This window comes from Aptenodytes patagonicus, chromosome 2 (assembly GCF_965638725.1).
Source record: "Aptenodytes patagonicus chromosome 2, bAptPat1.pri.cur, whole genome shotgun sequence".
NCBI lineage: Eukaryota > Metazoa > Chordata > Aves > Sphenisciformes > Spheniscidae > Aptenodytes > Aptenodytes patagonicus.
In genome coordinates, this window is record NC_134950.1 from 8,426,721 (window position 1) to 8,451,834 (window position 25,114).

The 25,114-nt window shown below is 40.0% G+C and overlaps 2 protein-coding genes across 2 annotated transcripts in view; one reads left to right on the forward strand and one right to left on the reverse strand.

The window, feature by feature from the left end:
- The window catches only part of TG (thyroglobulin), a 165,800-nt gene that overhangs the window by 37,590 nt on the left and 103,096 nt on the right, over positions 1-25,114 (reverse strand). The window lies entirely within an intron of this gene.
- Positions 1,947-24,877, forward strand: SLA (Src like adaptor). Its single transcript, XM_076329063.1, has 8 exons — positions 1,947-2,030; positions 7,115-7,208; positions 13,487-13,586; positions 16,969-17,055; positions 18,355-18,458; positions 19,688-19,819; positions 21,825-21,957; positions 22,931-24,877. Exons 2-8 carry the CDS (start codon positions 7,148-7,150, stop codon positions 23,148-23,150), a joined length of 837 nt encoding a protein of 278 aa, XP_076185178.1. The 5' UTR covers positions 1,947-2,030; positions 7,115-7,147; the 3' UTR covers positions 23,151-24,877.

Here is a 25,114-nt window from a genome sequence, read left to right on the forward strand (position 1 = left end):
CCCTCTTTGCTGTAACCAGAGGCAGCCCTGCAAGTACAATGTTCCTCTCTCAGGTGACTCACTGTGTGCCTGTGTCAGGTTAGTGACTTGAATAACAGGGTATGAATACTTTTAAGATGACATATAAAGCTGCACTTAATTCATATCAAAACTTTCTTCCATTTAGATGTAAACGTTACGTTATCAATTATCTTATCATTTAAAACAGGTTATTAGCTGAACGCATTTAAAGGATAAACTGGCTCTCATTGTACAATGGTAACTAGCCACCAGAAACAGCCAGAAATGACATGGAAATGGAGAATTTTATTTACCTCCCTCCACTGCAAACTCGTGTTCTTCTACAAGCATGGTACAAACCATGGCTGAGATTTATTGTGTTTCCAGTGGAGTATGTTCTATCAAGCAAGTCCAACCTCTTCTTTAACGTGACCAATCTTCCCTGCTCAGTCTGAGACCTGCCCCATTCAGGAGTGCATCTTGGGACGTAACCTGACTTCTTGCAAAGGCACAAAGACTGTCAGAGCCAGCCTAAGGTAGATATTGGTGAGAAGGATCAGGAAAAGGCAGAGCTCTACCCCTGCCTATTCCCATGTGTGGTGCAGACATTCCCCAACCCGTGATCTTTTAGTAATTCCAGAAACATTGTACATCCATTTGGTGAATGCCATTAGGAAATGTGCATGCCACATCCCTGTGATTTGAAGAAAGCAATAAGGTCCTAAATGATCAAAATATAAGTGGCAGGGATAATCATGGGGCATTATGGTAAAACCAGCTCCCCAGAGCACTGGCTACAACGCTGTCATGGCTCTGTGTTGTAGACTGATTTGCTTATCAAGCTCCCTAATGCTTTCCTGTCCCTTCAAGGTGAGGACTGCTAGCACAGCCCATCAAAGAGAAAGGATATTCCCCTGTAATTACCATAGGTCCAAATTTTGGCACAGCTTTGGGAATTTGATCACTGTCTCCTGGTTCCAATAACGCTTACACAACAGCTCCCACACTTGTCAACTTTTAGTTTTCATCATCAAACAGATTGGCATTACAATGAACATGTACTCAGAGCTACTCCGGTGTGAAGTAGGAACTCTACTTGGGTTTGCTGGGTTTTCTGGTGGTTTGTTTTGTTTGTTTGTTTGTTTTAATTTTACTATACAAAATTAGGTATATGAGCTTTTCAGATCACATCTTGATCGTAAAAGCAAAGGGCAAACCTTAGTGAGTCCCTTTGACTTCTGTATTCATATCTGCAGTACTATATACCTGAGGGACTTTAGTCAGGTTATTTAACAGGCTAGTATCTTGTTTTCCCCATCTCAGACACTGAGATGAGAGGTCCTGGGGCTCCTGCTTCTGCACTTTGTACAACTGAAGTGAAAATGTGCTTCATAGACAGGCTTTCACTCCATATTCTTTCATTGCTGGTATTGAGCTTCAATTATTTGCCAATAGAGGTGTTTTGGAGTGCAGAGTAAAGAATAAAGCAAACCTTGCATTCCCATCCAGTCTCAATAAGAGTAGAAAACAAAGTTTTGTGCCTCCTCCTGTCAGTCTGGAAAAAAATAGCAAAACTACATAAAACAAAAGAGTTGGGGACTGAACATTACTGGACAAATAAATTTGGAAGGAAAAAAAAAGGAGAAAGAGAAACTCTTTCTGTGTAAGTAAAGTAAAACACGTTATTTTTCTCATTTTTTATATCTGCTCAAACCAGCCCTGATGCAATATGTTGAAAAGCTCCCTGTTTTCCTCAGCCCATAGATAAAAAGTGTCTTGAGTAGTGACTTGCAACAGGAACCTCATCGGTTGCAAACACTTTGAGCCTTCCTTATTTCTCAGAGAGGAAGTATGTGGCCTGTTTGGCAAATGCTGCTCTACATGACAGCGTGAACTTCACAGCACACTCATTCGACCGGCTGCTCCTCGACTTGATCAGCTAAACCTTGCTGGCAGCATGAGAGCAGTATTATGACTACGGCTTTTTTGAGAAATACTTCAACCTGGAATATCATGCCTAGCTTTTAAAGGTAATCATTACTTTGATACATTTTAGATTATCTGCATACGGGAACAACTTTTTCAATTTTATTTATATAAAAGGGAGTTCTATTTCATTACCAATGACAGTATTCAGACCATGGATTTCAAGTACCACCAAAGGTAGTAATAGAAAAGCCTGTCTTGATCCTTTTCATAAGGAGTGGTACTTAAGATAGAAGGGACAAGGAGTATTTCTACTGAAAGCTCACAGTAAGCTAGATGCATAGGACTTTATGCTGAAGTAAACTGCAGCTCACTATAACCCAAAATATGAGAAATGTCACAGATTAGTGGGCTTTTTATTCAAAGTGTTAGAAGTTTGCATAATGTGGTATTTCTGTCTTTTTTCATAGTTGCATGTTTCTGTGAATTACCTTGATTACAGCATTACATTGTTCTTTCTAAGTGCAAAGGTACAAGTGCCTAAAAGCTGAAAGGATGCTCATTTTGATTCACGACAAATTAAAGGAAATTCACCAAAAAATATTCAGCTTCTGAAATCTAAACTGCTTTTTTTCCCACATGAAAAATAACAGGATGCTGGTGAATTAATTGTCAAGATAAATGGGATTCAGATATTACCTGTGAACCTTATTGAGAATTAAATTCTAAGACCTTGGCGGTATAGATGTGAATATCAGGTAACAAAAATAAAATAGGGTAGAGCATCTCAGGAACGATGAATGTCCTAATTTTACTAGTCTGCAGTATTCCTTGCAGAGGGGCTTTACTCAGGTGCTTATTTTGCCTTCTTATCTCTCATTATTTTTGTTTCTTTATATTTACTAATTCTCGATCATTTTAAATATAACTTTGAAAAAGTTCTTACAAAGAGATGGACTTTCCTATGTGCCGTCCTATTTAACTGCTCCAGAAGTGCATTTTCTCAGAGGACAGATTCTGTGAGAGGAAATTATTGCTACATGTGCTGCATGCAGGAACGGAAGGTGTAAATTGCACCACAGGTTTTTGGGACCCACGATGTAGGTCAGTGAGATTCCAGTCTTGACAGGTGAAGAGTTCATATCTGCTGAGAGTTCTGCCACTGATAAATAGGACACGAAGCAGGGCTGGGGCTGTAGATTTTTCCTCACATTCCTTTTGGCAGCAAAAATAAAGCAGTAAAGATCACTAAACCCCACTAGATGCGTGTTGGCAAACTACTATGGCTGCAGCAACCAGCGATCGTTAAACAGCACGTGCACAAGTGGAAAGGGGAGGGGAGGAAGGGCCAAAGCTTGGAAGACTGCAAATACAATCTTAATGGTTAAAATCTAATTTCCACACAAGCCTGAGGAGGTGGTCTGTGAGCAGGGAAAGCCACCCTTACACCTGCAGGTAGTTTGGTTTGCAGCCCAGCATCACAGCGGTTCCTCCAAGCTGAACAGCAGCTGCACTCCTCCATGCAGGGCTTTAGGTTGCTAAGACAAGGTGAGCTTAGAGTCTATCACCTCCCCTTAATTTTTCCCAAATCACCCTCAGTGAATGATTGTCTTTGGATCTGGCATAACTATCTGCTTCTACGACAGAGGGATGCCATGTCTACTCGTATCCCAAACTCTGTCACCAAATTTAAGTGAGATGCTGTGCCTGGAGCAGATTCGCCATTTCAAAAGAATATCATCTATAAAACTGTTATTGTTCCACTATTGACTTACATGATAGAAAATCGGCTCAGCCACAAGATGCTCTACAGTTTCCTGTAAGTCTATTTTTGCAGAGTATCTCAAAATTTCAGAAAACCACCATACAGTTTATCGTATAGCAATACAGTGGATTTGTATTGCGCTGCCAATACTCGATGCAAGCACAAGCTACTTAAGCCATTAAGTTCTATCACGCACTTGAGAGTCATGTGCACTGTTGTTTTAGAAATACTTAGAATACTAATTCATACACTGTTACTCTAAAAACAATGACACGCCATTGCCAGCGAGCAAGTAGAAACAATCTTTTGCCTCCCCCCACCCCGTTTCAAACAAAACTTCCAATTTCTTCCATTTCCATCTGATTTTCAAATGTCTGAGAGTTGAGCCATACCTCAGGACATTCACTCCACCACCTTTGACTGGACTATAGGAACCTTTACTCTGCCCAAATGCATAGCGACAAGTGGCCTTGGTGGTAAAACCTAGTCTGATATCTGTCATTTTCCTTTTAATCATTTTGGATAAGTGAATCAAGAGCAGTGGTCACAGCTTTCCATTTGCTTATTTTTATTGAACACTTCTGCCATGAGTCTAGAGAACATCTTGAACTCTCTGTCCCTGTCAAGACTTTATGCTGCCACCAATGGTAATTAGTGACAGTAAAACAGGATGGAAAAGGTAATGAGACACAGCAAACTGTCACACTAGTGACATCAAAGTCCAAAACGTCATTGCTCTTCACTCTTACTGTAAGTACTTTATAACATTTGTATTTTCCATAAGTCAGATTCTTCCACATCTAAAGTAGCAGCGCTGAGCTGCACGTTCTGTTCTGTTGACTTCAGAGGTGCTTTGAGAAGAACGACGATTTGTATGGCAGAAGTGAGCCAGGCCAGTTTTGGATGTGCTCTGCAAAAAATACAAAGTAGGCACATGCCTGTTTTCCGGTCCTTAATCTGTCTGGACTAGACCACAAGTGGTTTAATTACAAATTAATATAAGCAAACCTTCAGAAACACTTCAGGTATTTTTAAAGCAACATTTACAGTTTAGACCCCTAAATACCATCTAGAAAAATGAAGGTGCCTTGTTCGAATGTGCCGTGCTTTTAGAAAGTTTGTAAGTGTGAGGTAAAGTTTTCAGGAGTCTTTCCATCATGTACAAATGCTACGTATCACTTTCCAAAGTGACTCAGGCACACCTGAAAATTGTATCCACTGTATCTTAAGAGTAGGAAAAAAGCCTTTGAAAGCACTCTGTCACGAGCCTGATCGCTAGTAGGATGACTTGCTCTCCTGGCCCTCAAATACCAAGACCCAGAATAAAGGGGTACATAGAGGTAGGACTCTATTATTTTTATTTTTCCATACTTTTGTGACACAAAATTCAAGTACTATTCTCATCTAACAATTGCATGTGTTAAAATTATAGATGGGCATAAGATATTTAAGCTGCCATGCTTGGCACCTATTTGGAATTGCACAAAGTTTTTGGTAACTGCAGCTTACTTACCATACACTTAGCCAGATTTCAACTGCCCTTTTCAAGTACTGCAAAAATGCAGCTACTACAGCACAGAGCTCAGCAGAGGTTATCTGTCCAGGTATTTATCCCACTTCTTTGGCTGACTTTTTCAGCCCTGTTGAGCTCTCTATTGCCATGCCCAGGAAATTTGAAGAAATTAAAATTGGGTCTTGTGAAAAAATATTCATAGTTAGTTCAGGAAATTATAATCTTGCAAGTAGACAGTGCCTGCCAAAATGAATTCTAATTTCAGTCTTAGAAACTTAGGTGCATTTAAATGGAGAATGATTTTGTGTTGTCTATCAAGAGAGACCCTTTTATTCAAACATGAATACCCAAATAGTTTATTTAAATTTAAGGCTACTTTTTAATTCAGCTTCTAGACTTCTTATATCAGGCAATGAAACAGTTTTTTGTTCTTGTGAAAGCAGATTTCAGACACTTGTCAGAAAGACACTGACACAGCTGCATCCTACAGATGTGCCACAAGCTAGTTCCTGAGTGCAGGCAGTGAAAGGGTAACGTGCCATTTGGCCGGTGAAACGGAGGCTTCTAGCAAAGAGCCTTTGGGAACAAGCACTAAGAAGCTCAAAAATCAGATGAGGTAGAGTCAAACTGTGCATTACCATCTGTTTTAGCACTGATCTACCCGCATTTGATAAGAGACAAATTCTCTTTCTTTTGAATGGCATTTTATTCTGTAGGGTGCCTTCCTGAACTCACTGTAAGACATCAAAAATTTATGGTATTAAGCAATATACTCAATTCTGCCAAGCTTATTCCAAAAGACAATTAGTAATAAAGTCTCATTAATTTCAGCAGTACTGCTTCTCAAGTTAGACACCTCTCCAGCTAACACCGTCAGGCTCTAGCCTGTTGTAAGTAAAGAGCAGCACACCAAATGCAGTAATCATCTTTGAAATATTTAAGCTAGAAAAGACTGAAAGATGCAGAATACTCACATGATGCTGCTAGAGCTCCCGTTATCATTTTCACAGGGCAACTAACAGAAATATATTTTTAAAAAATAATTACCTATCAGCTAGCGGTGTTGAGTTATTTTGCTTTAATGAACAATTTCAAAAATATAACTTATTCTACTCTGCCTCTGAAAATATACCATAGCATGAGACAGCTTCCACATCCAAAGGGTTTTTCTCTCTGTCCTCTGTCAGGGAGAATTAGGATGGGTGCAGTAAAGCCATGAGAAGGAACTGTCCCTCTCACAATATTTAGTTCCACGGTTGTCTGATACTGTTTCTTGTACATCCACCAAGACTTTTTAAGACAAGTATCTGAAGAATTTGCACCTCTGGCTTTATGCAGGAGGAGTGTTTTGAGATCAAACAATTTGAGGCAAGGCGTTACTTTAAAAAAAAAAAGAAAAAAGAAAGAAAAAAGAGGAAAAACAACACTGCCTACATTTGCTGCGAGCACAACTTCATCAGAAAAAAAAACACCAAACAATGTTCTTAGTGTTCGGCAATAAAGCGACATAATATACACACAGCGCTGAAAACCAGATACGTCAATCTAATTAATTTCTTTGTAGCTTCAGAGCTCCAAATGCTGAGAAGAACATTTTGTATATGAAATGACTGTACGGGCACGGCTTTACTGTGACTTCCTATTGTGCTGAGGTGCTGGTAATGGAAACTTTTACTACATTGCGTTCTTCTGGGCAACTTCCCTAGCTGTGGTTTTCTGCTATTCCCCTGATAAAAGCACCAAAGTGGTGAGAGTTTAGCAAGTATGTAAAACTCTCACATGAATTTGACACAAGAGTTCTCAAAAGCAAAACTGTATAAAATTGGAGACACCCAAACTAGGTCATTTCTCATCTGTTGGCACAGCAGGTGTTATTCTGATGTTTAATTTCAGTGTCTCCTTTGATTTAGTTCTGAAGAACTTTGACGGAATTAGAGAGCGCAATGGGAAATACTGTGAAAACGCCGAGAGCCTCCGAAGAAACACATGTGTCGAGCCAAATGGGTAAGCACTCATTTATTTTCTTTCAAGAGAAAAAAAATGTTCAAAATCTATGACACATTCTTCCATGTGTCTTCCTTCATCCACCTGACGTAGTAAAAGTAGGCAAGTGCATGACTGCTGTGGGCGAAGGAGGGCATCCTCTAGGCAGTGCTTATTTTTAGGTACGTTCTAGCTCGTTTTCCAAGAAGTACTTTAATTAAAAAACCCAAATGTCAAAACTATTATTTGCTGGTGCTCCTTGAAAGACCTTCCTTCCAATTTAGAAAGCACTGAAGCACTACTTCAGAAACCAGAAATACTGTATTTTGACATACTTGTGTGTGATATTTTATACAAATTTGTTCTTGAAATTTGGTTTTGCTTCATTTAAGGTTAAAAACCTTAATGATGTTATGCTTGTACTGAACCTGAAGTCCACTGTCAGACAGTTGCATTAAAAGTAGCACGCAGCCAACTTGTCACTAGGTTTATCAATAAAGGTTATACAGAAATACACATTTCACAGGCCAAGCTGCCAAAGGGAGATCTAACACATCTGCCTGTGCATCCACACGTGAAAAAATCAGGTTACAAAGCTCCCCCCCCATAGGCTTGTAGAGGTCAGGCATCTGAGGGGGAAAGCAAGAGGGATTCAGTGACCTGCTACTCCCAAACTGCAAGTAAGTAGATGAAGAGTCAGTACAGCCTCAGCTCTCATGCCACAATTCGACAGACAGCTGGTACAAGAGCTGCAATAAATCACTCCCCAAAGGTGAGGAAAAGAAAACAATTTTGTTTTTTTGCTTTGGGTTTTGGTCTTGGTTTGTTTTTTCTTTTTTTAGAGGGGGAAGGCATTAATCAAAATTTTGGGGTTTTTCATGAAAGATGGTCCAGCTGTGCTGCTCATTATTATAAGGATAGGGAATCAGCCTGGTTTCATTAGTGCTGGAAAGAAACCCAGCCCTGCTTTTTGCATGGCCAAGAACTATCTGATACAGGCAGCCATGTAGCCCTAGGTCCTAACAAAGCAGAGACCAAATACTGTTAATGGCTACTCAGAAGCCCATAACATGAACTAACTATTTTTTTTTTTTGTGAAGAAGAGTGCCTTATGTTGGTATGCCCAACAACTGCTGTCATGAATACTATAACCATCAAAACAGAGACATACACGCACTCAGAGCAGGACCTTGCTGACGAGCAGGGGAGTTGAGGGGTCGTTGCCATAGCTGTGACCAAGTTTGTATTGGTCCTGCACATGCTAAAAGTCAGGATTTAGCAGGGCTTAAGACAACTGCATCCCTACCAGTGACGTAAATAGAACATAACCCTAAAAGATAACTCAGGAAACATTGATAGCACAGTGATTGCAAGGGGAAATTACCCATTTAGGAATTCAGGGCTTGATCTATTTGCACTCTCCTACATGTCTAGCACATGTAGAAACGTGCTTTGTCAGATCCTGCCTGACCTTCTGCTGCCACTTGGGGAAAGAACAAGTCTCCCATAGCTGCAGTGGCATCTGCCAAGGCTGTAGGGATGGCTCAGACACTCACACAGCTGAAATTGCACTGGATACCTATGTTTAAGCACTCAAAGGCAGCTTTTTACCACAAAAATGATTAAAGTGATGGAACACCTTTCCTATGAGGAAAGGGTGAGAGAAGTAGGGTTGTTCAGCCTGGAGAAGAGAAGGCTTTGGGGAGACCTTACTGCAGTCTTTCAATACTAAAAGGGGGCTTCTAAAAAAGATGGCGGCAAACTTTTTAGCAGGGCCTGTTGCAACAGGACAAGGGGAAATGGCTTTAAACTAAAGGGGGGTAGATTGAGACTAGATATAAGGAAGACATTTTTTCCGCTGAGGGTGGTGAAGCACTGGCCCAGGTTGCCCCGAGAGGTGGTGGATGCCCCATCCCTGGAAACATTCCAGGTCAGGTTGGACGGGGCTCTGAGCAACCTGATCTAGTTGAAGATGTCCCTGCCCACGGCAGGGGAGGTTGGACTAGATGGCCTTTAGAGGTCCCTTCCAACCCAAACTTTTCTATGATTCTATGATTTGATAGCCTGCATAGCTCTTTGGATCTAACTCTTAGTCTGGATCAGACCAGCATCTTTCATAATGGCGTAGATGTTGCTAATTAAAGTTGGGAATACAAACAGTACTGTCATCCAAATCCAATGAAAACAGACTTTTGAAAAGGAACTTCGTACTAAAAGCATATATTGGGGTTAATCCAGTGAGTTTGTATCTATTTGTCTTCCTGAGCAGACCAAACTCCAAATCACATCACCAAATACAGACTTCCCCCAGGCCATGAACAGCCACCTTTGATTTAAGTGAGGTGGAGGATCCAATCCACGAACTTACAACAGTCTAAATAGTTATTAGGAAAAGCAGGTTTTACACTGGCTCATTTCAGTGAGACTGAATAAAATGAAGGACTGAAACAGAAGGGAAAGAAAGAAAGAAGGAAAGGAAAGAATATCCAATAAGAAGGGGGAATAAAACAGATAATTGGAGTTTGCAGGCTTGATCTGCAGCGTGAATTTGTTCATCAGACCCCTATAAACCCCTCGTGCTGCCTGAGAGCTGCACTGAAAGCAAAACCTTGTGCTTTCCTCACCTCCAGTGCATCAGTGTTGGTCCTGAGAAAGGGAACAGTGCACAAGCTGCATTTCCCAAGGAGACATTTGGGCTCCAAATATGACTGCACTCCATCTGAAAGCACGCTTTATGGGCATCCCTGGCATAACCTAGGTACTGATAACACAGTAGCTACAGCAACAAGGGGTCATGAGGGGTTGTGAGCCCACCCCCTTCTCTTTCCTCCCTTGGGACCCTGAATCAAGGGTTAATCCTTACTGAGCTGCACCTGTGTAACTCTCAGTTCCCAAGCTGGCTGGTTTAGATCTAATTTGGGTACACCAGTGCGACTCTGCAGCCACACCTTACGGCTGCTGCGCAGACAGCCTCCCAGACACACACGAGTGCTCTCCTTTACCCTCTCCAGTATACACCATGCCATAAATCATAGCATTTCTGCTGGACAGTAAAGCTGGGATGATGCAGGCAGCTGAGCTCTGAGCAGCTCATTCCCACTCCAGACAGGGACCACGCTCATGCACAGCACAGCGTTTTTTGAAGGCGATGAGCTGGATCTGGTTGCTCTGCCTACACTCTCCCTTCTCTCTAATAGTGCTTCATAGTCCATTCAAAATGAATAATTTGAAGCATGCAATATTCAGTCTCACACTTTGCAAGACATCCAGGGATGCAGACATCTAAACCTAGCATGTATTTCATATTCATTTCCTACTCCTAAAAAAAACCCCCAGAATTAACACCTGATTCAGTGGAAATGACTGTGCTTCGATCTTTCCACTCTAACTTTTGAGTTGTTCCATTGCAGATGTAACCTACACTAGCACTGTGGAGGAGAGTTTGCGTTAGAAAAACTCAGGCAAATCTTCTTTTTTCTTTCACAACTTAAAAGTGTGGGGAGCCCATCAGATCAAATCTATTAGATCACTGTGAAACTTAGGTGTGGAGAAACAGTGTAATTTGTTTAGTCCCTGTTTCGAGGCTTTTGTGTTTGAAAGGAGCTAGTATGGGTTCTGTGAAATGTTGCAGAGTGCGGTGGGGTATTTTACATGACCAAAAAACCCAGTGAGGTTTGATTTAAATACCAATTAAAATGAGGCCTTGTGTGTAGTAAGAGAGTTGAAAGGTTAATTGAAAGGGGTAATACAAAACCCATTTACTTTCACTCTAATGTAAGTACATGTAGTTTAAGTGGTAACATTTGCATGGATGTAGCAGCCAACACTATGATTAATTCCTTCCTTTTCAGGACTACAAATTAATGTGCAAAATTGAAACAAAAACGAATATAAAGATGAAAGTGTAAGCAAAGTAACACAGATCTCGCTAGAGTAGAGAAAAAGTCACATACCCCACAGTGCATAACGAAATGCAAACCACCGGTACGCAAGGAAGGAGAGCAGAAAAAAACCTTGTTTTCCACCCTTTCACTATGGAAACAAAACATTTATAAATAAACAGCATAAGTTTTAAAAAAAAAACATTGCTAAAAGCATTGTCATTAAGCTAAAAAAAAAAGACATTCCATGTAGAACTGCTGTCTAACAATCTGCAATGAGAAATTAAGCGTCGGCACTTTATCCTCATGCTGCAATTCTTACAATGTACTTTCTGGCATATATTTCTTGTAATCCTGGGTAAAGATTTTGCTTTGTTGAAAAAGACTCAGCATGAATACTTAGGTCTTGTTAGCCTTCAGGTACTAAGCAGTTTCATAGACAGAGAAGGTGTCTCTCAAGTTTTAGTGCAGAACAGGGAAGCAATCAAAGGCATTCTTAGCACAGAATTTCTTCAGTATAGTTGAACTAATCATATAATAAGTTACAGTAGACTAATCACGGCAGTTGGCTGATTAATACAAAGGTACTGGACTAGTTCTGTTTAATTCAGTGACACTAATCAACTAAGAAAACCATGGCAATACTAATACTAAACACTAATCAATGTCTATTCCAGACTCTACACATCTATGCGTCCATAAGGATACTCACTAACTGTATCATGGGGCTCCTTCAATGGGCAAAGGCTAGCAAGACTAAAAATGTTTACAGTCAGTTTGAGTATTAAGGTAAAATGACCCACTACTTTGCATAACACAAGTCCCTATAACATAGCAACAAACAGCTACTCAAAATCAACTGAGAAAACACTGCTTTTTATTTCCTTTAAACCACAGATATGGGATATTTTCCTTACCACTTATATTCTCATTATCACTGCTGTAAGGATAACCAGTGTAAAATCCCTCCTCTTGAAAATATTTCTTTTCTGCAGACTTGCGTGTTTCTTTCAGCCTTTCATCGTTATCACTGTGAGTTATCTGTAAGGCCCTGGGACACAGAGGCTGAAAACACAGAGCCACCCTCAGCATTCATTCAGGATGCTGTTTCTAGGTTTCCCTAAAAAACCGTCTTCCTTAAAGACAAGTTGATGAGGAATCTATATTAAGTGAGAAAATCTAACAAGATACAGAAGCGTGTCTAACTCTCTGGGTAATTTCTTTCTCCTCTCCCCTGAATTCATTCCCATTTTTGCACATGTTGAGCTGCACAGAGTGGGCAAGTATGGAGATCAGACCACCTCTGCAAATGTACTGCTAGATGATATGACTAAGGAGCGGGGCACTGACCCTGCTGGAGGCAGAGGGAAAGCTTTGTCTCTCCGTGTGCTGGTGGAGAGTACTGCGACATGCAGAGGGAAGGGACCCACTTCCAGGAGAAATGCAGGCAGCGTATTGCATGATCTCTGCTGCCAGGACTTCTGCCAAAGAGCTCAAAACACCCAGCATGACACATTTCTGAATCTCCCACCTGTCAGCATTTACTGGGCACCACAGATTCCTGCTGGATGAGGAGCTCTTGAACATTTGATAGTCCCAGTCTTGTGCAAAGTGCCTCCTCCATCCTTCAGAAACCCAGGAGACTCAGCACGTGTCCTACACAGTGCTGCAAGGCCCAGAGTCATCCCAACTGACGTAAAAGGTCTTCTTATCTCTTTACTGACCTTAGTTCTGCAAATGTACAATGATTTAATTATAAACACCCATGTTGCCTCTCTTCTTTAATTGAAGATAAGGGCATCGTGTGCTACGTCTACTACAGTTTCCACTCAAGGTAGGGACAACAAACTGCTCTGGCTGTTCATCAAGTTAATTTTAAGAAGTGGTGGGAAATGGGCAATAATGGCCACGCTCTCATTGCCCTTGATCTAAACTAATTTTATACCTTTGAAAAGGTGTCTATCACTATCAGGGGTGTTAAATGATAGAACAATTCAACATGAATCTTCCTTTCCTTAAATGTAATGCATCAGCTTGGCTCAAAATTGTAGCTGGAGGCATTTAGAGACAGTGGCATTGATCAAACCGGGTTACTTCCTGATACTATAAATACTTACTAATTTTGCTAGTTTCAAACTGAATATGTCCTTTAAATATGGTAATTACTAGAAAAAGCGGTCTAAATTTAGTTGCTTACAATTAACCAAATGACTTTTTTTAATTTCTAATATCTTCACATTCTTCTTATAAAGTTATAGGCTCATCTTTAGCTCTTTATGTTTATCAAGTGACATTTCAGAGTGAGATTTTTTCCCCATTTGACCTACTATGTAAAATATAACACACACAATGAAAAATCCATTTCTGCTTCAAAACTCTAACTTGGTTTTAAGTGACATTTTGTTTCTTCTTTAACAGGTCAGGAGAGTGATTTCCTTGCTGTCCTCTATGACTATCCTTCAGCAGACATAAGCCAACCTATATTTCATGTAGGGGAAAAACTACGTGTGCTATCAGAGTAAGTTGATCCATTTTTTTTTTTAAATTAGGTTTTGTTACAATTGATGCAAAGCTCTGTTTTATGCACCTGGCCCAAACTGGATGCAGTTCAGCAAAATGAACTGAGTTCAGAATTTGCAAGGAAGGATGCATAGCCATGGTGCAAATTTCCCTACAGTTTAAGGATTTGGGATTTCAGATTGTTCTTTGATCCTTGGATTCCTCTGACATGTTTTCTGAAGCTGGATTCAGACTCTATTCTAAAGTAGGACTCAAAACAGAATTCTGCTTTGAAAAATTATTTTAAGAAAGTATCCCCCCCATGTTAGTGGAAAACAGAGTAAGAGCAAAAATAGTTTGAATCATATAGAGAAAGAAAATTATTCTGAATTTCTCTATGTCAAATGTGTATCTCATTTTCTCTCTCACCCTTTTATCTAACAACTCCTTTATGATTATGTCTTAGAATTTCACCCTAGAGTTAAGGCAACACTAACAAAAATAAAATTAAAAAATAGCTTTTTTTCTTCTTAAATTTTTTGAGTCTGCATTTTCTTAGTGGGGGGAAAAAAAAGGTCAAATATTTCCCAGCCAGTTCCACTCTGAAAATTTATGAGCCCCAGAAGGAAGTAGGCTTAAAAGCACTAGTTCAGACTAACCTTAAGCACAGTGCAAAAATTGCCACAAACACGAGTGAGCACACTTCTTGAAAAATGGAAGACAGCAGCCCTAATATTCTTTTATGCACAGCTTGTATCGGCACACAGTGACCTTCTAGAAGTTACTCAGCCCCACAGCCACTGTTTGCACTGCTTAAACAGAAATTAAAGATTTCATTTTTGCAGCTGGTGGAGCAGATGGATTCAAGGGGAGACCAGACACATCATAGCAGAGAAATCCTCTGAGGATTTCTAAATTCATACAAAAAATTCTCTACCTGAAGAAGTCAGAGCGTCAAATGGTTGGAGGGCAGAAGTACTCAAGGGAAGTATGACAGATGATAGGACAGAAGTACACAAGAGAAGTATCACAGATGATTGATGAATTCTCAGACTCTTCTCCAGGCCACCGTGACCTACAATGGCCTTTGTCAGCATCAAGATACGGGGCTACATGGACCTTTGGTCTGACCCAGAATGGCTGCAGTTATGTTCTGCTGACAAAGTGCTTTCCCTGCCTCCCTGAACCTAGAGGTCACAAGGCTCAGACAATACCACTAGATGAATTTTCTGCTGATGGAGAGCTTCCCTAAACCAGGGGAATTCTTCTCTGGTAAATTCTAACTGTTTAAACCTTGCTGCAGTTTGCGTAACATACACGACATGGTACAACAATTGCTTTAGCGTGGAAATTCCAGCTTAAAGCCTCACTCCCAGCTTTCATTCAGCTACGAGCCCTCACAACACCACATAACTACATATGTCCGTATCAATGGGAATTATGTGTGTGGCATATCATATGCATACATGTGCTGCATAGTTTGATCTACTGGACGAACACCTTCTAAAAGAACTAGGCTTCTGTAGCAGCAGTTTTTATCATGTTTGTCTGTTGTACAGTGACCAAGAGCTTTTCCTAACAGTAAATAAAAGCCAAAGCAAGCCTTGATGGGAACCTTCCTCTTCCTGTTTTGAATCAGCTTGTTCACAGAAGACGAGACACTCCAATGCTCTATGCAAAGCATAGTGTCCTAATGAAGGACCTGTTCTTCCCTACTGGGGTATGTGCTGATGTTAATAGGAACCATTTGCCTGCAGACTCTTGCTGCACATAAGCTGTAGGTATAATCTTTTTCTCAAGTCATTCAAAGCAGCAAAATGCAGTGGAAGAGAAGAGAATGGCAGGCATGACCAGAGCACGAGCAATGAGGAGTCACCACAGAGAAGCCAGCATAAGCAGGCAGCACGTACTGCTTTTATAACGGCAGCTTTTCAGCCTTCTACCAAAGCAATTACGTGTAGTGGCAATCAGCCCCACCAATCCTGCCAGGAACATGATATATGGAACCCCCATAGAAAATACAACTCCTTACAGATATTTGTGACTGCTCTGGGTTGGCAGGATTAGATAAGCACCACTGGCACAGTTTCCCGCTCTCCATGCTTGTCAGGCACCTTTCATTACCAGATGAGCAACTGCATTTAGCTGCAGTAGTCAAACCAGATGTAGAAATTATCTACATAATTTCTGTGGCTCCTGCTCCAGGACACATGTGCTGCTTTGGGACTTTTAATCATCATAGGGACTTTTCAGGGTCAGTAATATTACAGTTTGGAGGGAGGGAGATGCTGAGTCTCTCAGGTTTTTTGTTATTGCAATTCTTGGTTCTGTCTGGGAGAGTTGTGGGGGGAAAAACCAAAATAACCTAAACTTCTCATAGACAATTTCAAGTCAGCTGGAAACCCACAAACAACACTTGTGGGGCCCTGAAATTTCCAGCTCTAAGCAATAGACACTTCCTTTTTCCCCCTCAACATACACATTCTGGACCATGGTCCCAGCAGCTATAACTCAGGAGGTTTAACCTAAGTGTTTTCAACTCAGCTGTTTCGACATACACTGAGACTCTGGTCTGAAGTCCGGGCGTTATTTGGGAGCATTTATGTGAACCTCCACAAAACCAGCATTCAAACACAAGACACACTATTATTTGGATTCAAACTCTTAAAGGAAAAGGTGGAGAGAACCCATCAATCATCAGCGTCCTGGCGCTAATCACTAAAGCTCCGCAGCATCCCTGTGAAAATTCTTGTTACCCTGCCCTTCCTAAGGGATTCAAAAGCCAAAGCCAGCATTCAGTATCACAGCAAGAACCTAAGATATATCAGTGAAAAAACATATGTCTAGTCAACTAGTTTCAGCTATGAGGTCTTTTTTATTGGAGTGTGGTCAGCAACTCATTGAAGAAAAGTAAAAGAGCAAACCATGAACCAGGTTCTGTTAGACTGAAAACCTGTTCCCAGGCAGACAGGGTCCATTTGCTGAGTATCTCCACCCTGATGTTACAGGAGTAACTACAGGACTGTCCAGACACAGCATACTCAGCCATAAACTGAACGTCTTGGATACCAGTACAAGTCTCGCTGTGGGAAGGCAGAGCACAGCATGGCTTAACCACTGAGTATTTACCCTTCTTCTTTTAACTACAGAAAAATATTTTATTACTTACGTAACTTAAATGGAACAAATGTAGCTTATTTCTGCATCCAAATTTAATCCTGATGTAGGTTTAGAAGTGGAACTACCGTAAATGAAACAAACTTGGGTCTCTTTCTGAATATGTAGATTCAGGAGCACAGACAGAAGGTTACAGGCTAATCTGTATGTCTTAACTAATTTCAAAAATGAGGACAAGCTCTGAAAGTACATCTGAAAATATCCCTTCTCTTGCTTTCACACAGTGAAGGAGGCTGGTGGAGAGTCCATTCCCTTACAACAGGTCGAGAAAACTATATTCCAGGAAAATATGTAGCAAAGGTTTACCACGGGTAAGTAAATGCATTTCCTATAGCCTTTCAACACTATGTTTCTACATACACTGCCCTGATTAGTTATTCAGTGTCATAATCAAAACAATGACAACAGTGACTAGACAGACAGAAATTTTATTTATTGACAGTCTAAAATAGTTCCTTTGAAATCTGAGAACATCAAATCCACATCTAAGTTTATTATATGAAAAAAAAATTGTATTAAAGGGAAAATCCTAGTTTTAAATGCTGGAAAGGGTCAAAAACCCCTCAAATATCATATAAGTTGCATGGACTGATCTCTGATTTTAAAACATCAACAAAGACACCCTATTTAGAAAGGATTTTTAACATTTACAAAGAGTAAAATTTAAGCTAGAGTTGCTCATGAAAAACAGACCAAAAAGAACAAATAAAAAGACTAAGTTATTCAAGAATGTAAACTCTCACACTGCAAGAGCTAAGGAAGGTTCAGAGCTTTCTTGTTGCCCTAGACACCAGTCAGGAAAAAAACATTAAAGCACATACTTAAAACTTTTCTGGCAAAAGTCTTAATACCTGTTTAATTTTAAGCATATGAACTGTGAACTTCACTGTGATTTATGCAAGTGCTTAAATTTGAATATGCTTTTATATCCTCCTGAAATAGAGATGCTTTCCCAAAGACAGGGCACAGATATGGTAATGAAAGCTACTGTCTGAAGCTTCCCCAAGACCATTTTGCCAATAGCAGACTGGATCAAACACACAAGAACAACTTTAAAATAAAGTGCTAGTAACTCCTACAGTTACAGCAGTGCACCAAGCTATGCTGAAAACCAGTAGGACTAATTCCACTTTCCCTTATCCACAAAGCCAATTAACTTAAATGGCTAGACTGTTCCCTAGCATAAACAGAATAATTGCATTTTATTTTGGGCTTATTTACGATACAATAAAATACAATTTGGGGTTAACAGAAGTGGTTTAAATGAAAAAGAGGGATTTAACTAATGCCACAGATATGCCATCAATATATCACATGGATACGTCCCCAACAATTCAGATCAAGGCAGCTCAAAAAGTTTTTTCCTAATAAGTCCAAAACTTATTCACTCTTCTCTTAGTCTCACAAAAGTTAATGGAACTCAAAGACAGCAAGGTTTTCTTCATAAATTTGGGAAATATGCCTGGACATAGTTGAGAGAATAGCTACAGAAAGGCAGTGTTATTTTTGCAGTCACTTTTCCTGGCTAATGCTGCCCTTTCACGGCCACATGCTGCTCTCTGTTTCACTGGTGTCCAAATTTCAGAATTTGTTTTTTTCCTGCTTCACAGCTGGTTATTTGAAGGGCTGGGAAGAGAAAAAGCAGAGGAACTTCTACAGCTACCCAACACCAAGGTTGGCTCCTTCATGATCAGAGAGAGTGAAACTAGGAAAGGTGAGAAAATACAATTTTTTCCCTCTTGATCTCAGGCATTAACAGTTTTACAGCTTTTTAATTCACTCCCTATCCTGCTTCATATGGATCAGTCTGAAACCAGAAAATGTATGTAATGGGAAGGCAAAGGCACCCAGTGCAGCATGCCAGTCTTCACCAGTCACCTACGTTACAAAGCAGTACTGGAAACAGGGTTAGCGATGGCCATGGAAAGTTCCACAGGCATCAGCACAAACAAGACACAGTTGTTTAAACACTATTATTTACTTTGGTCGCATGCAAAGCTTATTAGGCAGTGGGACCTTTCAAATGGAGGAAAAGTCACAGCTTTGCCTTGGTCCACAAAAGATTGCCTAAAGAAGCTGTAAAATACACACCAAGCAGTGGAGGTGGCTGATAAGTGCATTTCCTATATAAACAGGTGGTTCTTTTATTTACTTTTAAAAAATGCCATGCCTTCAATTTTGTTTTCTTTCATAGCAATTCTGTTGCTACATGGGAATTGTACTGTATGCACTTTATACTTTTATTCTCTTCCATGGGAACACATCTCCCATTGTGCAATGTGATATCCTCCCTTTTCCTGAAGCACCAGAACGCATTCTAATGTCATGCATGATACTACAGTTAGAAGGGAATAATAAATCATCTACTCTGACCTCTTGCATACCACAAGCTAATTAGTTTCATGATACCTATACTAAATTCAAAGAAATTTAGGATCAACATTCAGTCCTTACCAACTAAACGCTGCACAACAGTTTTAAACAAAGAAACAGGAAAATCCAAGCTGTCATCTCCTGCCAGGACTGCATTATCAAGTATCAGCTACTGCATTATTGGGAGCTGACTAAAGCAGCGTACCAGCACGTAAGTCTGGTCCCCCTCTTCAGAGGAAGGCAAACAACTTCTGTAAAGGCCTATTTCCTTTACACCATTTTAAAAAATCCCATACTAGCAAAAATAAAGGAAAAACACACCAGAAATTTACATTCAATCAAAATTTCAGCCCCTGATGTTGGGCCCTTTATTCCCTTTGTTATACTTAAGTATATATATAAAGTATACTACATAAGTAGAAATTAGGATGGCCACTCAGCTTTTTTCAGATCTTTCTGGGACCTTTTGGATCATGGCACCACATCTTACAGGTACTCTGGTTGTGGTCACTGCTATCCGTCCAGAATTAGGGCCCTACTTTGGGGTAATTAGTTCTCCTCTTTCTTCAGGGTTATATTCCTTGTCGGTGCGGCACAGGCAAGTGAAACATTACAGGATCTTCCGCCTTCCAAATAACTGGTATTACATCTCTCCACGGCAAACATTTCAGTGCCTTGAAGACCTTGTGAATCACTACTCAGGTAAAAAGAACTGCAGAATAAACATATTTTCCACTGGCAACTGTAAAACTATCTATCAAAGTTCCAGAACAAGAAATTTTGCCTATGTCCGAGACTTGCAACTGCTGCCACAGAACAAGGAACAGAAAAACTTTTGGTTTATGTCTTTTACTTTATTTTTGATCCTAAATACAAATATGCTACCCTTAACAGTACAACTGAAATCAACCCAAGAACTCAGCTAAATAAAGACAGATAGGCTCTGCCCGTATTGGTATATGATATTGTATGGCCATGTCAATAGAGCCGTCCCTAACACTATTTGGTCCAAACACTAGTGTCTAGCACTTCCCTAGACAGCTTTCAAATACAGTTTGGAGGTTAGCACAGGCCAGGGATGCCCAGCCCCTCTCAGAGCACAGCTAAAGTCAAAGTTTGGGTGTACAAAAATGTTGAGCTGTACAGATGCAAGTCATGGTTCTGGATCTCAGGGACAGAGTTCAACTCCTGGCTCACTTTGTTTACTGGCATGGACATGTCTGCCATTTATTTATTTACCGTATAGACAGACAGATAGCATCAGGACATGCGAGACCAGGTTCTGCAATCACGTTTCTCTCAGGAACCACTACATCACACAACCTTATCTGCAGCAGAAAATTCCCAGAAATGTTGTTAGTTTCTTCCCTATTACTTTAGAAGGGTATGGCTGGATTTTATCAGCAGAAGTTATCTCAAGGGGCTCAAGCTGTTAGCTCAAATCTGTATTCAGCTGCCATTTTTACTAATATCAGTCCAGTGGATGACACCTGTTTCAATGATAGTTTTCCAGGTTTATGGCAATTTAACCTGTGTCAGAGAGATAACTTGACAAGCAACACAATTAAGCGGTTGCAGTTACCATGCATTAAAATGAGAACATTTTAAAATGAGGAAGGAAGATTGCAATAAGTCAATTGCATAAAAATTACAAGAGAACAATAGTTTCTGTGCTTTAATTAGTAATGGGTACTCTGTAATTTTAAAAGTGTAAAGCTACCATACCTGCATATTTCATAGGTAAATGAAAAAGCGTGTTGGCCAAAGAGTACTCTGATAAACTGGGGGGAAAAGCCATATTCACATTCAAAACATACAAAAGAAACTTTCAAGTCCAGTGATATAAACAGAGGAGTGAGAATTTGGACAGGAATTTCTTTTTTTTTTTTTCTCTCTCTTTTTTTTCTTCCTTACATTTTAGTTAGCTGACACCTTTCTCCATTTAGAAAGAAGCAAATAATCGAAGCCCAAAATTCGGGGTGGGGCAGAACCCAAAACTTATAACAATTAACATTTTTACTTGAGTTATAGGTGTAAGAGGAGACATAGTGAGATTTAGCTCTCCTCCTTCCCCCACCATGAGGTGATACACAATCTCACCCTGAAATAAGGCTCAGAGATGTAAAACACTAGCGTTCAGCCACGATGTTCTCTACTTGGGCAGAACAACATATGCAATGTTCCTAGGGGAGCAAGGAGAAGAGGACAGAGAGAAGAAACATAGATGAAAGTAACATGTGAACCTTGATTCATTCCATAGTCATGTTCCACAGCAGAATAGGTGCACATACAATCCAATCATTTGAGTGGTTCCATCTTGCATCTATTTTATGCTCTGTTTGCATGGCTGAGACAATGGGAGGCAAAAGCAGAACTCACTGAGGACTCAGGAAACCTGGGTTTAAGTCCCTGCTGTGTCACAAACTTCCTTCTAGACTTTGGGCAAGTCACTTTATCTTTCTGTGTCTCAGTTCCTCACTTGTACTGCGGGAAATATAACCCATGATAAATTAAAAGGCAAAGGTATGAGGAAAGGAGAAAGTTAAGCCTTTAACCTAAGTTACAGTGTCCTTGCTGAGAACACACAATTTAGTGACTAATACTACTGTGTCCAAAACTGTTTATTTGAGCATGCACCAGGGAAGGAAAACAGTGAAGATAACAGTGAGCAAAGATTAACTGTCTGTGTATTCATTTCCCTGTTCAGAAGTTGCTGATGGTCTCTGCTGTGTCCTTACAACACCTTGTCTTACCCAGTGCACTAACAACAACAGCGCAACAAATCAAGTTCCTCCTGTGGTGATGCGGAATAAAAACTTCAACTGGAGAAATATTCACAGGTACCACATACAACACAGGCTGCCAGAAACAACAAGGTTTTTTTTTCCAGCCTTGTATATACTTGTACTTACAACACAGAAGAAACAGCCATTTCCTTCTCCTGAGACCAGTTTTAAAGATTAGACAATCTTCAAAGCTGCTGACAGCAGGTTAACCCATGAAAACTGGATGTCCAGCTCTCTAACTGATAATCTTGGTCTAACTTTGAAGGAAAGTATAGTTAACATTAAATCATTTCTCCTATGCAGCTAAGAGTCAGGCCACATATGCAGTCCCTTTAGGACTCAAGAGTCCTTTCCACCAAGGGGGCAGGAGTAAGAGCCAGGCCATAAAGCCTAGCCAGATCCACCACCAATGGCACACTAACGTGCAATGGCTTACAGGTGAGCCCTGGTAGTCAGAAATGGCTTCCCCTTGTTCACATGGTGGCCATCCATGAAGCAGCACAGGTGCAATGAACACATTATCCCAGCATAAATCTTTCCTGCTGTGTCTCTCTCAATACACAGCCCAACTCAAGGCTCATGAGATTTCTAATATCATGACTGCAACTAGAGAAAGTAGGTCAGGTTTCAGAAGCTGGTGAAACAACCACCTTCAGAAACAAAAGGACCTCTTGTTTTTGAAGTGTAAATTTCCCTCCACTACCCTTCCTTCACAAAGCATATTCATTTGCTTACAGATGCAAGAAAATTTTGTGCAGTATCGAGGCCATTTTTCCTACAGATTAAGAAGAAAGAGAGAAAGTAGATAGACGTTATTTCCTTTTTAGATGCCGAAAAATATTTAGATACTACTGTTGTACTGATTATTTTGGAAAATCACTAAGTGATAGAAATGTTTGGTGATTTATGAGACAGGAAATTTTTTATACAACAAAATTAACATAATTTGGTTTAACAGCTGTTAATATTATACTAATAGGCTCAGTTCAAGTAGCTGAAATGGTAACAAAATTTTGTTCTTTTAAAGGCTGGAGGTGACTGAAGATACTGAAAGCACCCTGGCAGCAATGGATGATTCTTGTCTCAGCTATGGCCTGAAGGAAAGTATCGCTTCCTACCTCTCCTTAACAGGGGATGACAATGCTTCTTTTGCAAGTGCCAGAAAGAAGAAAGCCCAATCTCTTATATACACGGGAAGCAAACGTAAGAGTACCCTTCACTTGCCACCTACATACTATGAAGACTAAATGTAAGACAACCAGGGGAAAAAAAAACAACTGACGGACAAAAAAAATCAACTTCTAACAACTGTTAGAAGAGAAACCCAGATCATTCTGTGGTCCTGCAGTCCTTCGACAGCTGAGAGATATGATGATTAAATGCTGGCAATGCTTCTGCATTTCCTCTTCTGAATGTTAACCAGAGACCTTCTTAAAGGTGCTATCTCAGCCACAGCATATGCTGGGAACGTCCCCAGTGCACCTGAAATTAGAACCTGTTCACAAGCAGGATAAACTGAGATAGACTCTAAGTCAAGAGCCAAGTGAGGCAGATGACTCTTCAGCAAGGGTGATGCCCACCATTGTACAAAGGTGGGGGGAAGGACTAACTACAGCTCAAGAACTTAAATTAAGTCTTACTCTGGTATTCTCCACAAGGCCGAAAACCATCTTTACAGAACCTACCTACATTGAGAAAAGGAGTCTTTTTCTTCTCCATATAGTATCATTCATTGTCATTGACAGTGGGTCAGAAAGTCATCAGTAACCCCAAGAAAGTATCTGACATCTGGCATCCAAGAAACACCTGATTATATTGACTCCATACTTCCATCATTTTTACCTTTCAGGAGAAAAAATGAAAATAATTGACTTTCCAAGTGACACATAATTCAACTGCTGGTAATGGCCTGCAGTGTCACAAAGTGGTCACAAAATTAAGAACAGGCTTAACTCACTGAGAAAAGCAGTTCCTGCTTAGCCCTGAGCTGGGAGTACAGGCATATCCAAAAGCATAACACAGCTGCTCATAGTCTAGCAGATATACAACAGAGAACAAAGGGGTTTTTAAGTAAAAAGTAAAATGTGGTAATACCATGCCTAACTGCAAAGGTAGGCTTGCAAAGGTGTGACATTTTATGTGTAGAGGACCAGATTTTAACCTCATCTCCTGAAGGCACCCCCATATTTATATATAATATTTATATTAATAGCAGCTTTTTAAATAATTAAACTAAGAAAGCAAATCAGCAACAGTGGATGTTAAAGAGTTTTCTGAATTTCTTGTCTGAAAAGAGTTATGTCAAATAGTAATGACACATTTCATCAAACTGCTTAAAGATTTGTTACTGGGTTATCTGAAATTTCAAGAATCAGAGAATTTTTCTATATATGTGTACCCTTTGCTAAATGATAAAGGAGCAGCTAGCATGGTCCTTTGAACCTGACTTGTGATTGCTTTCTAAATCAAGTAATCACTCACATCTGGGGGTGTAAAATGCTGCAATCTATGTTCTCAAGCTGAGATCTTTTCAATCTAACATTGTCATAACTTTTTGCACACATTTGAGTGATGAAGGTTTGGAGAGACAGGGAATTGGGTTTATATATATATGTGTGGGTTTATATATATATGTGTGTGTGTGTATATATATATTTCCTCTGTAAATACTTCTTAGCACAAATCTGTGTGCTCTTTAGATCTTGTAACAGATTATTTGCACTAGCAAGAGAGATTCAGAGATCAAAATAGTTCACAGCCTATTTAAACATATTTCAGAACTTAAAGGATGAATGTAATTTGGCTGGTAAACATTGAACATCACAAAGCAAAACAAACTCTAGGCGTTTGTATAATCTCATTACTGTTACTGATGATTAATATGTTGTGGTGACTGCATTTTATCCAGTGAAATGTATATAGGGAGCATTACAGATTTCTAAGTCATGACTTGTATTTATTCATTAAAATAATATCCAGTAATTACTTTGTATTGCTTTTAGAAAATGGAAAACCTAGCATGCAACTAGTACAAACACCCAGTCTTGCAATGACACTGCCAGAAGGTATCTCTCACAGAACGCGACAAAAGAATCCAAGAGCCCATGTAGCTGGGCAGCACTTGGAACGTGCTCTGTAGGAAGGGGATAAGACATGTTCTGATGACGACAGGTTCACACAATCACAGACCGGTTCAGGTTGGAAGGGACCT